The sequence below is a fragment of the Branchiostoma floridae genome, chromosome 4 (genome assembly GCF_000003815.2).
Source record: "Branchiostoma floridae strain S238N-H82 chromosome 4, Bfl_VNyyK, whole genome shotgun sequence".
In the NCBI taxonomy this organism is placed as follows: Eukaryota; Metazoa; Chordata; class Leptocardii; order Amphioxiformes; family Branchiostomatidae; genus Branchiostoma; species Branchiostoma floridae.
In genome coordinates, this window is record NC_049982.1 from 25,181,783 (window position 1) to 25,195,645 (window position 13,863).

The following is a 13,863-nucleotide window of genomic DNA, read 5'->3' on the forward strand; positions in this document are numbered from 1 at the left end:
CGGTGTGTCTCTTTGTGTTGGTCTGTGTCCGTAATTATTTGAAAACTGTAAAAGGGAGGATGTGACGGAGGGTGGTGTAATCAGAGACTGGCAGAATGGGAAGGTCGACTTTGTCTTGGTCAAAGTGGAGCCCACAGGCTAACAGGAAGAGATTGGTCCTGTTGGTGACGTTAGAAGGCCGAGAACTGCATGTGCGTGAATATGGAGCACGTTCTGTGTGAAAGGATATAGCTGTCGTATTTACTATGGGAGATTTGACATGGTTTTGATATCGTTGTATCAACGTGTTCATTTGTACATGTGCTTTATCGCTTGCAACTATAAGTAATATCCATCACTTTGTTAGGCAGAAAAAAATAGATTGTGTCTCCTTTTACATCATTATTACAGGTCACCGTAGAGTGGATTTCGAGTGGGGTCGGCTGAAGGATGCCATCTTGACGTTGTGTGACGACACCAAGGAAGATTTTCAAAAGAAATTCGATGTAATGAAAAATTACACCTACCTTTATCCACGGAGCAGTATTTTGATATCAACCTATTCACAGAAAAGTGATATGATAGTAAATACAAAGTAAAGTAAAGTCCAGTGGTTTAACTGACCCTGTCCTTGAGCAAGAGGTTTGGAGTTCGAATAACGACTGTTGTCTCTCACTTGGCATTCACCCGAATGAAAAGGATCCCAGTCCACACGTGATGTTAAGAAGGGGTCAACTGTTAATTGCGCTTGTTGAAGAGAGCTATTGCAATATACAGTGAACCTGTAAACACTGTAGACAGCGTCTGTCTTCTCTGTTACGTCGACCAGTAGAAGGGTAGCTCATCGGTGAGCTGATGAAGTAATACATACTACGATATCACTTTTACTTTGAAATTCATTGAATGTACCCTTGGTGAGAACACTGTTCTTGCGTAAGGGTCATATGTTCCAGTATGCTGAAGAATGTATTTTGTTTACATTTACAGGAAATTGATGGCAAGAAGAGAGTCCCAGATACTATCGCTTCCATCACAGCTGACGGTAAGTGTTGTTTCAATTATAATGTCTTCACTGAAGCAGAATACATTTGTTGCGTTCCCATATCTCTTTTTCCGTTTCAAATGAATTACCATACGGTTGTCACCATGGTTACTGGAAAAGGAGCAAATACCCTGTGTTGTGATATTACATAATGTAGTAAGTGGTAGGACAGAGCTGGTCACCATACATGTATATATAAATGTGTTTGAGAAAGGATAGACAGAAGTAGTTTGGTAGGCCAGACCATGTGGAAGCAAACATTATGTATAGCAAAAAAAGATATCACCTGTCAGTTTTGACTTTGATTTTTCAAGGTTTCTATCACTGATAGTTGGTTCATTTTGTTTTCCTTTAGAACAACCTGTAAAGGCAGTCAAGGGATGGCGTTACTACTGTACCGTACAGTGAGACCAGCCAAGTGTAATGCAGTGTCGTCAGATTTGATTACTGATAGATACATGTATATAAACATTTGATAGTTGTCATCATCCTTCATTCACTACTAACCCGATTTACGTTCAGTACATTAATAATGTACTGAACGTAAATCCGGTTAGAAGTGAATGAAGGATGAATTTAATGCCAGTTTTATGGGCTATGTTCTTTGTTACTAAGCTTGTACTTCATTCTTTGCATCATTACATTTACATTTTAAGAAGAAGAAATGTCATGATAAGATGTAAAATAGTTTTAATGTTGCATGGACAATCAATAAACAAACAACATGGCATAGCCATATGTACTTGGAATCCAGACGACACTTTGTAGATTTTGAACAAGGCATGTTTCCCCTTTAAATGGATTTAGACACTATTGAGTCATTTTGAATGCAAACGTTTATAAGGTATGTTGCATGTTAGATTTTATCTTAACACTACATTCTAATATTTGGATTTGTTGAACTCTGGTTGCAGCAAAAGCTGAAAAGAAAAAGTAATACATAAAAGTATCCTTACCTACATATACATGTATAACTTGATTTCTTTGAATATATACCAAACAAAACACATTTCAGATTACAATCAAAGATTTTTAATCTATATGTAGTCAATACATTATGTGTATCGTTGCGCATGATGCGACCCTATCACAATTTTCGTTAGTTTCAATAATCGCGATGTTTCCTATTACATATTCGCAACATAGGCAGCAGTGTATTCGTAACCTAGTATTCGTTTCGTATGCTTCCTTGAGTTATAGACATTGTTAATATAGAATGACACATCATAACAACGAATGATAATGAACATGATTTTTGTATATTGATAATACATATCTTTGTGACACCTGTCAGCTTTTTGGTAGTCCTTGTATCTTCTTCAAATGAATGATGACTGGTTGTACTTCCACCGCTAGGTGGCGCCCCAGTGATCAAAATGCGGTCCCAACTGTGACTAAGTTTATATCCCCCCTCATCGTAAGAGTCTGAGGGAAACAACGTATCCAATAAATTCTGTGGCTCTTTGTATAACTGACACCTTCTTGGCAGGAAAACACTCTTGGTAATAACGAACTAAATCATCCACTTATGACAAGAATTAAAGAACTGTAATATCCATCTATCAATCAACATGATATTCAGAAATCATCCAATATAGAACACCAATATTTACAAACTCTTATACACGGGTTGTCTGTACATTTTTTCCTGCTAATCTATGCTTGTTGCTTCTCCCACTGCTCTTGTTACTACTACGACTGAGGGTCCTGTTGAATGTGATATATGACAGTTTAAAAGACGTCCATCTTCCCTGAGGAGACGATGCCGATTCTTCGCTTCCTCTTCTGATCTCCGTTCGACAGTTTCTTGTAATGATCATACCCTGGTTCCGCTTGTTCAAGTCTTTTAAGGAACAGCATATAACAGCACGGAAGGCGGCCCGGAAATCGTTGTTTAGTCCTCCGTATATAGCGGGGTTGAGCGCTGAGTTGGCATAACCTAACCATAGCGTGACGCCATCCACTACCGGTGGGACCCGGCAGGTGTCGTTGCAGAACGGTCTGATGACGGCGAGGACGAAGAAAGGCAGCCAGCAGAGGATGAAGGCGCCCACTATGGCGCCGAGAGTTCTGGCGGCTTTGTATTCTTTGGTCAAGGATATTCGTTTGGGTTCTGACTGGTTGGGTTTCTCCACTGTTTGGGCGCGTCCGTTTGCAGCACCTAAAGCACAACCACAACAATAAATGTGTTATTTTATATCAATCATGTATATGGGGTCTCTAATATCAAAGTAGATGTTGGAGTTGAAGATCGTAAGATTTTAGTTAACCACTTTTCTCTGATAGCTTTGGCGTCGGTATGGCTTAATGGTTGGGCGTTTGGCCCAGACCCTACAGGTTGCAATTTGAATGAAAGAAAATAAATCCACTTCGATTATACTAAATGAAATGAAATAAGCAAATTTTAAAAAATAAAATTTAAAAAGTAAAAACAAAACAAAATAGATAAGGTTGAGTGAAATCAAACATAACAACATAGAATAAGATGAATTAATATAATAAAATAAAAAAGAATAAATACTGTGACCACTACCAAAAGAACAAAGTTTTAACATAGATACGTAACTTATGTTCTTCTAAATAAGGTTTGTCTTTAATATCGTTGTTTCATTCGAAGTAAGCCATTTGAGTTGATCATGTGTATTCTATGAGAGGTGTTAATGCATGTGTGTGTTGGCACCCAATATCAGCCATGCTGCCTGCATGGGTTTACCATGTATGACATTGTCCGCACTCTCAATAAATAAACTTTTTTCAAAGTTCCGTACATACGTACCGCTTGAGCCAGTGGGGGCATCATTAGCTATGGTCCTCTCGGCGGCGGCAGGAGACATCCTGGTGACGTAAGTACGCCGTAAGCTGCTGTTCTTGTGCCTCTGTACCGTGATGTAGATCCGCCAGTACAGCACCAGCATCACCTGGAGGACAGATCAACGCGTTACACACTGATGGAGCATGAAAGGATGTTATTAGAGCAACGTATTCTTCAAAGTATACTTTGAAATCCCTTCATAGTACGCCAGCGTCTACAGCGTGCTTGTGTTAGTGCAGCTGGTGTGTTACCCTGAAGGGCGGCTATACATGCTACACAAATACTAATACAGAAAACTTCCTGATCAACAATTCCCTCTCTTCTCCGCCAAACTTTCTACTTACAAAAAAAGCTGCACAAAACTTTTAACTTAAAAGTCCTAAGATGATCCTGCATCGTATGACTCGTGAGGACGTCAAAGTGCTTTTGACTCATTAGCGGGTACGTTGCTAGCTTATCCTACGGTCCCTTTTGTACCAGTGCCCGCAAGGGATGTAGCCCCGGCCGGGTTCTGAAGCCTCAGATCTATCCCAGTACCTTGTTTTAACGATTAATCCACGGCGTTTATTGGTTGTCGGACCTCGGGTTGATTCAAACTCCGAGATCAAAAGCCCGGCCATGCCCTAAGATAGCCCGGGAAGTCCCCGGATACGAGGGAGTCACGTCCGAAAGTGCAGAAAAACAGCCCTAATACTATCCGGAGGGACTAATAGGCATAAGTCGGACTTTGAAGGAAAATAACTTTGCCAACCTTGAAGATCACCAAGATGCCACATGAGAAAATTGACTGAAAAGACTTAAGACTGTATAAAGACATCTATCTATACATTCTCCTTCGTCGTGAGGAAGTCAAAGTCGCCAGCTAACTCAGTGCTTCGCCCCAGCACTTCGCTTATTCACTCTATGGATTTCCATGTAAATGGTCTGGCGCCAGTTAATTTTTCTCGAGGCTTTTCCTCTGATTCTATCCTTGAGGATTCCATTTGCAGACCTTGAACGAGAACTAACGTTTCGACCGGAAGGCTTTTTGGCATGCCCACAGTCGGTTTTTAAGATTTTTGCATATTACCCGTCCGTTTCGTGGAGCGTGAGTCGTATTATGACCTGTGGCTATGTAGTAGAATACACCGGTAGCGTCGTTTTCCCCTTCAAACACGCCCAGTCAATCAAATGCCAACGCATAAAAGCTGCTCAGAATGTCAGGGAGCAAAAATAAATTATAGGCATGAATGAACACCAACTTTCACTCAACCGAGACGGGGGTTGATACACACTTCCAACTCTCATCGCTCTAATACTTAGATCACAGGTCCTTCAAAGTGAAGCTGATGACAGTAATGACGTGACCTGCGTGACTGCACACGAACGTTTACACAACCAAGACGGGGGCCGCTACAGGTTCCCAACCACTATCCGTGTGACATATGGTTCAGTGTGGTAACGGGGTCATTAATCCCAAAATACCATACGATCTGTCAAAAGTTGGTAAGTCTGAATTCTCTTGTGTCAGATGAAAGTTTATGACTTCTTAAACAGTTATAGGTAGCCATTAGGCAAAAAATTGGAAACATACTATCCATATAAACCCGTGTCCGTTATACATGGATTAAGGAGTAACTACACAGCTTACGTGTTATGCCATGAGGTGGTTTACCGGGTATGCAACAAAAACAAACAAGTAAGCATCAGGCTTCTCCATGAGAAAATTACGATCTTCCATCCCAACATCTACTTCAAGACAGAAAAGTGTTGCAACCGTCTGTATTGTTTTTCAACAAAACGGCCTATAGATACACAGCATATATATTTAAGTCAGAAATAACTATTGATTGTTATCTAAGGTGTGGTTGTGTATTATGGATGCACTTGCCCACTGAACTAACGCTATAATCTCCAGAATATTACCAGAGGTGCGCTCTGTCCACCAGGATCCCCCAGGCGCTAAGTACCTTAATCCTGTTTTATTACCGCTACTACTTCTCTGGGTCTCCATGGGCTTTTTCCTCCGGCCTTCTCCGCACCTTACGCTGTGCATTAGTGGCTTTTATCCTGTTCTGTTCTTTACAACCAGTGCGTGAGCTCCCACATGGAGCTGTTTTACGTCAGGCATGTTTACTGGAGGGTAGGCACGTCGTGTGATGGACATTAATCGCGCTACAGTGCCCCTCGCCCGGGTCTGTCTTGTACCATCTCCGGTGTGCGTGGGCTGGAGCTCCCCGATGAGCTAACGGCGTAGTGTTTAACCTACCGACCCCATCATCTTCGGGTCAGTATCGCAGACACGCAACAGATTTTATCACCTCCAAGGCATCTCAAAAGATATTTTTTTGCCTTTAGGAAGAAACTTCGTAAAGAAGGCAACTTGCCATCTTATCATTGTGTATCTTTATATGATAACGCAAACTTTGATAAGATGCTCAAACGCTACTAATGTTTCTGATAATGTCACAAAGAAAAACCACGGCGAAGAAATTAGGATTGCTTCGTATAGCAGACGAAAGGCAATTCGGTTTACTAGTGCCAACAGGGACAATGAAATGGTTGAACGTATACTATGGTCTATTATCCAATCAGACCCTAACCCTAACCACTTACCCTCTCTTCAACTGCCTGTGTGTTATGATGTTCAATTTTCATTTGTATGTTTTATGATTCACTTAATGCTTGTACACTCTCATTAGCTGTCATTCACTTGCCACTAGCCTACGGGCACGAATTTGCAATAAACTTTGTCTATAATAATAGTAATATTTGACGTCTTTGTCATTCGATTTCTGTGTTAACAGACGGAGAATATCTTATTCCGACATACATCGTTCTCAATCTGACAATTCTATCAATGACACGTAAATACTTAACTCGATTACGATCTGTTGACCAATCAGATGCTTTCACTGCTTCTGAAATGACTGGCGCTGATTTATTAGATTCTTTAACAGACAAAAAAAAATCTTATTTGACATGTTTCTTTTCAGCTGTATTAATGACGCCTACAATGATTAAATCATCAATTTTATTATCCGTTAACCAATAAGATACATTTCTTTCTACTGCCTGATTTGATGGTGTTTTCTCACCATTTTCTTTAACAGACGAGGGGGAAAATCCTGTTCAGTATCCATTTGGCGTCAATCAAACTATGAACCAATCAAGTAACTCCATTCTAATACGATGGCTACCGACGTTGGCGCTCTTGCTGACGTCATCAGGCTGCTAACTACCGTTGCAGCAAATTGATTGAATTTTCGGTTCAACGAATAGCTTTCATCTTTGTACACTTACAAAGCTCCGAATGACGTCTGTCGATTGACACAGTTGGCCTTCGCACAAAATCGCTTCCAGAATGTTCTTTGAAAGACTTAAAAGGCTTTGGATGGCAAAAACTACAAATATGCCGTTGCCGTAGACTTAGAAGAGTCAACTTTGTTTCGAAAGTAAATACAAAAGTTTGCAGTGGTGTCATGTTGGTGCAACGGTTAGGTTGTTTGGCCCAGAGGTCGGAGGTCCTGGGTTCGGATCAACAGACATGCCACTAATGCTATACCCTTTGGTAACACTAAAGGCCCTTTACCAGACTTGCCTCCCAATACCGTGCCCTAGACACAGTGGATAACAACATACTGTACTGTATTCTGTAGCGTTTTGAAAGAGCACCTAATTTTCACATCCAGTAATCTTGTAAAAAATGTATAACAGCTTTTATGTTAAGAGTTCAATACCCTACCCAGTAAACGGTAACACTATGCCTTTTACGCATATAAAGCATGATGGGGCTATCTAGGTAATGCTATACAGCCAAGCCGAAATCGTTTAAAACCCTCGTAAAGGAAGCTTGGTGCGTAGTTCATTAAACGTTATGTTCTGGCGTTAATATGTTTAAGCTGCGAATGATGTTCATTGGTCAGTGGCTTTGGATGGCTGTGGCATGGTCAATAGCTCTGGTTAGAGCAATAAAAAGCTGATGGAGATGAAACAACACACAGTTTCCAATAGATACACTGAAAGAAACAGAAATATAGATAGATAGATAGCTACATATAGCGACATAGGGATAGATAGGTAAATACTATAAGATATGTTAGACAGACAAATAGACCCATACACGTAGTAATGGATATGGGTGGATAGATTAATTAATGGATGGATGGAAGAATGGATGGATAGATAGATTAAATAGTTAGATAGTCTGAAAGAGAGCTAGGAATACATAATAAAATGGGGAGAAATATAGGATATACTGTAGTCTATAGTGACCACTCTACATGGACCTGGTTTGATCAGGTTTGAGCTATAGTTGGGCTGAAAAATATTATGATCCTAAGCTACTGATGGAGATATCGATAAAAACAACTTGCCATATGTGGAAAGGCTAAGTGCCCCCACCAAGGTCAGTTGAACGATCGTCACGCTTACCTGCCAGGATGACACGTTACGGTACATGCCATAACCTATGTCTGAGAGTGCTTAATAAAAGGAAGTGTGTTTGAACCGAGGGGGCAGTGTGTATTTCCAATAGGGATGGATTTACCCAAAGCACTCGGTCGAAAAGGCCGGAATTGGTCGTCCATTACCAAACCTATCTTTGATCCTGCAATCTTTGATGTGTAAGGGTACGGAATTAGGTACCGATGGGTAACCACTTCAAACAGAAAAATGGCATGTACTTGTAACACCAGTAAAATAAAGAAATTTGTTGCAAGACTCCCATAGAAATGCTGTGAGACCGGATAACAAAAGTTACTGGAACACATTCAACCAAGTGTTTTATTCAAGAACGAAGTTTTAGTGGTCCTATTTTACACAGACGAAGTTTTAGTGATCCTATTTGTGGAACGAAGTTTTAGTGATCCTATTTTACACAGACATGCAGTAAATATATATATATATATATATATATATATATATATATATATATATACTGCATGTCTGTGTAAAATAGGATACGCATATATACATGTAAGATAGGATACGCACTAGTATATCGTGCCTTGATGAGGGTGACATAGGCCTTTTGATGATCTTTCAGTAATCTTCAAGAAGGTCTTACAGTGATCTCTCAACAGTCTTTCAATGCTCACTGATCTTTCACTGATCTTCTTCATAAATTTGTTAATGAACTTTCACCGATCGTAAAGTCTTACAAATTATGAATGCAATAATGCTGACCAACACTTTTTTTTGCGCAGCGATGTCTCGAGTGTCTCTATATTCTGTGAAAATATCGCCCTTGGCCATGATCAGATAGAGTAAGGCACGTTACAGTCAAATACAAAACAGTGAGCCGGTTGTCTACGCTTAAGCACCGTTGCAGAGCTCATGTCGTTAATATGTCGTTAACACCTGTTCCATTACCTGGGCTATCACGGTAACACAGGAGAGTATGCCGGGCAACGCTAAGGTTCAGTCATTGCCACGGCACCAGTGCATGTTATCGGCATCCCCGATCTAAAACTATACAGCCCCAAGTTAATAGAGTTGGTCGAACTTTCATCTCAGTGTAGGCCGTTTCAATTCAATTTTATGGATGACATCCGCGCGCGCATCAGTTTTTGTTTGTTTCCCGAGAAAAACAAGTTTCCTACCATACTGTAAAGCGCACAAAGCAGCTGCAAAATGAGCACATGTGAAAGACAAAAGAAATGACCAAAACGAACGGACACGGACTATGAACCCTGAGCTTACGCTCTACTATATGCTTTGTGTCATTCATATGAAGTGATATATGTTGATAGATTTATCAGGACCCGGTGTAATCTTTGTCTCTGTTATATTTCATCTAACCCTTACCTCATGACCTCAGTGAAAAGCGACGACTTGAGCTTCTCATAACAAACAAACAAACAAACAAACATGTATGTATGTCCTACAAAAAGAATTGGAAAATGGATACTGATTGTCGCAGTAAGCCAAGTCAGTTCCAAATTCACAGAACGAGATGCAAAAGAACAAGTGGAAAATCTTGTGGTCGGTATTGCATACATGTTTACATGTAGTCTTGTGTTTAACCTTGACCACATATCACTCACTCACTCATGGCAGGGTATGACCACCTAGATTTCATTAACGAAAGCAACCAAGTTTGAAGCTTTTCCATTCGCACGCTCGCATTTCAGGTTCCCACAGTATGTTATCCACATGATCCAATCCACATGGCCTAACATGCCTGGTTGCCTTTGTGCAGTAGACATCGTCAGACGTGAGGCTGTGAAAAGAGCATGTGTTCCTGACCGGTTTTGTATGCTGTACATTGCCGGGGGTAATCTCACCGTCTATAGGATGCAGAATCCAATTTGCAGCAAAATTTTTCAACCATTCCAGACAACCCAGAGGTCAACGAGCTCTCCAAACGTCCAACAAAAGGAACTTCGAGGCGGTTTAGACTTCGTGTCTTTGAAGATTTCCCAATGTTACTGCATAACCGATTGAACTACTGTGCGGGGGCTAGTTTTCAGTTTGCGCAGTTAGAAAGATGTCAAGCTTGTGGATATATAGAGTCATAGCTTTAAAGCTTACAAATGCTGTCATGTCCAACAAAAACCGTTTTTCTCGTTGAACAATTGAGTCACTGATCAGAGACATTCACTTGTAGACAAGGCTGTGTAGGCAGAAAAGATAAAAGTAGGCAACAAAGTTTAAAAGTAGTTTGTAAACTTTAAATTAATGAAGTTGGTTACTACCTGTGGTGACAGCCACGTGATCGTGAGCAAGTTAATGACAAAGCTCTTTGGTTTTCATCGGGTCACCCTGTACTCTAACGCTGTAAGATCTTTACCAATGGGTTGTTGGCTCTGTCCTTGAAGACGACTTTCTTAGTCTTAAGAAAATCGAGTTGCTTGGTGTGCGGTGACTCATTGTATCGATCGCTTCATTTGTTTGGGTTTAGAGGGATTACATAGAGAGGTGGGTAGAAAACCAGGATAGGTGGCTATAGGTAATAACAGATGTATCTTGCGCAAATGAGGAATATACATCAAGGACTGTCCGGTTTAAGGTTCGTCCAGGTTGGCTTACGTGGTGGTGATCTCGTCAGCACCACAAATTAATTTCAATTCTCGCGAGATTACTTGGTGGTCTAATCTTAGTACATGTCGTCTTGATACATAGATCTCAGACAGGACTACACTTTGTTTCTTTGAGCTTTTATGCTCATGTGACATCAGCAGTTGGTCAAATGTCGTTGGAAGTCGACATCGGCCCCGGTCCCGATTACGAGAAGGTTAATTGTTTGTTCTTTTTTATCAGTATGCAGTCTAACCTCAATCTTCAGCTTTAGCAACTGTCCTTAAGGGCGCTGACGTGGATCGCTGAAGTGGTTATTGATGCTGGTCTTAATTAACTTCTGTCTGTACCCAAGTGTCACTATGTGCTGAGGCAGTGAGTTCCAGAGTTTTGTTGTGACCGGGAGGAAGGTACGACTGTGGGATGTTGTCGCTGATTTCACAGGCTCCAAGGCGTTGCAGTGTTGAGATGTTGACAGGCAGGTTTCACGTCGACGTACGAAGGGTTCAGGAAGTAGACTGTTGAGTGGTGCAGGCGCGTCGTGGTTGTACATGCGGGTTGCTGTATGTAGAAACTAAAGATAGGTGGCCGTAGGTGATATCGGGTGTGTCTTGCGTTAATGGTGTGTCTTACATCAAGGACTAGATTCCTCCAGCTTGGATTACGTGTTGGTGATCTCGTCTGCACCACAAATAAATCTCAAGTCTCGCGAGATTACACGGTGATCTAATCTTAGTACGTGTCGTCTTGACACATAGATCTCAGACAGGACTACACTCTGTCTCTTAGAGCTTTTTTTACTCATGTGACATCAGCAATGGGTCAAAGGTCGGTGATGGAAGTCGATATCGCCCGCCCCCTGTCCCGGGTAAGAGAGGGATTAATTCATTGGTGGATTTTTGTAGAAAACAAAGATAGATGGCCGTAGATAAAAACAGATGTATCTTATGCTAAGGAGAAATAAACATCAAGGACCTACAAAATCTAAAGATGATCAACTACTGTAAATCTTGAAATATTCGTGAATTGTACAGTATCTATAGTATGGATTTCAGCCGCGATTGTCGAAGCACCTGAAAATTCTCCCTCTCACACCTTTCGTGAAAATAAAGAAAGTTACAGTACCTACATAAACATGCGTGGATTATTTCAAACTTCATCTGCTGTGTACACATTTTAACTCAGCACAACGTGTCCATAGTCAGCCAAGCAAACCGGAACTAATCTTATAACAATTTCAGCTTTTCTCTCCGGAGGAACCAGGAAATTGGCTATTATAGATTTATGTACGTGATATGATTGGAAATTTGACGTTTGTAAAGTTTGTAACATTTTGTGTTCAACATATCACATAGCCCTAACCCTTTGTAAGTTTTCTTTTTTCTCTTAAAAGTCCATTAGACTGGCTGATAGCCAAAACTGCAGTGCGTCTATGTAAAATGTTCCTTTCATCACGTGTCAAGGGACATACGATTCTTGCTATTACAGTTCATGCTTGAAACATTTTAGGACTTATAACTTGCATTTGGGAAGTATGCGAATGAATGATTGCGATATGCCCGTTATCATGTTCAAACTACGATTTGCGATGCGTGCATTAACAGCTGAATATATTATTGAAAAATAAAACTTTTCCCCTCATCCGACAAAGCAAAATGGCTAACAGGATCACGAAACTTTCGACTGAATCACTCATTTCACTTCAGCTATGCAAGCTAATGGCTCCACACATGTGACGTTATGCACACGTGACGTCAAAAATGGGTCAAAGGTTGTTGCAGGTCGATATTGGCCCCGTCCGGGTTACAAGAAGGTTGATAGCTAGGTGAATACATATTTGCTAATGACGACGTATACACGAAGGGGGACTGAGAACGAATGGCAGACGGAATGTGCTGACTTTCCATATCAATTCTAATTGAAGGCGTCAAACGTATCGAATTAAGGAGCAAGCTGTCTCATCCAAGGTTTATTACTGCTTCCTAATCACTATCTCACAACTTGTAATTACTCCTCTGAATGCAATTAGCTTTCCCACTTTGCGATTCTGTCGTCTAGAGTCAATCTGGTGACATAGCAGTCGATGATTCATACGCTGAAAATAAAGATTGCATCAACGGGCTGTCAAATACATATATGTGGTTTGTTGCACATGACCTACTCATCAAACAAGCTTAAGAGCAAATGGGCATAGATTTGTCCGGGATATCAAGATCTGGTGCTTCAATTTGTGAAGCGTACATACTCCAATGCTTAGTGACCCTGCTTCTGGATTTAGCGGTTGTGAGTTCGAAACCCAACATGCACGATACAGAAATACTAATACGTCGCTGTTTATATAGCACGGGACTGTAAACCATGGTCAACGTACTGTTCCTAGTACTTTTTGAAAATAGCTAGGAATTTCCCCGTACAGTTAACCTGTAAATACTGTACACAGAGGCAAAATATTCATTGAATGAGCTAAATATATTTGAGCTAAACTGATTCAAGATCACTCTCAATAGAAATGACTTTCGGTACAAGCGAGGAGAGTCAAGATAGTGATAGACTAAGATTGATGGCCCCTGAATAATGAACCCTTTTAGTGGTTGTCTTTCACAACGGTGTGTTTCCTACAGTCAATCTGGCGACAGAGTTGATTATTCGTATGACGAAAATTACCTAATGAAGATTGCATCAACAGGATGTTGTCTACAGTCAGACTGGCGACACACAGTTGATTATTCGAAATGAAAATTATGACGTTGATTATGATGAAAATTACCAAATGAAACTTGATCAAGTTTTCAAATATTTAGATTGTCACGAACGACGAACTCATTGCGCGAGGGCAACTAGGCACGTAAGTCCTGGATATCCATATCAGATATGATTGATTGATGTAGCGTGCGTAGTCCACTGGTCAGGGACAGCACCTCTGGACGAAGAGGTCGTGAGTTCAAAACCCAACATGCACGCTACTGAAATGTGCTGTAGTCCTTATATCGATCGGAAAACGAGTCTGCGAGCTCTAAATTACGAGGAGGCA

At 40.8% G+C, this 13,863-nt stretch overlaps 1 protein-coding gene and 1 long non-coding RNA gene across 3 annotated transcripts in view; one reads left to right on the top strand and one right to left on the bottom strand.

The window, feature by feature from the left end:
- Window positions 1-388: 388 nt before the first annotated feature.
- Window positions 389-2,480, top strand: LOC118413232. The gene is made up of 3 exons (XR_004830852.1): window positions 389-485; window positions 967-1,021; window positions 1,377-2,480. It is a non-coding gene; the product is annotated as an uncharacterized LOC118413232 (long non-coding RNA).
- Window positions 2,481-2,601: 121 nt separating this feature from the next.
- Window positions 2,602-13,863, bottom strand: part of LOC118413226 (5-hydroxytryptamine receptor 1D-like) — a 276,722-nt gene continuing 265,460 nt past the window's right edge. For both annotated transcript variants that reach the window (XM_035816460.1, XM_035816459.1), the window contains 2 exons: window positions 3,798-3,939; window positions 2,602-3,182 (listed from right to left, as the gene is read on the bottom strand). In XM_035816460.1, coding sequence (XP_035672353.1) covers window positions 2,641-3,182; window positions 3,798-3,939 — 684 coding nt within the window. In that variant the 3' untranslated portion in view covers window positions 2,602-2,640. The remainder of the gene's footprint in view (window positions 3,183-3,797; window positions 3,940-13,863) is intronic.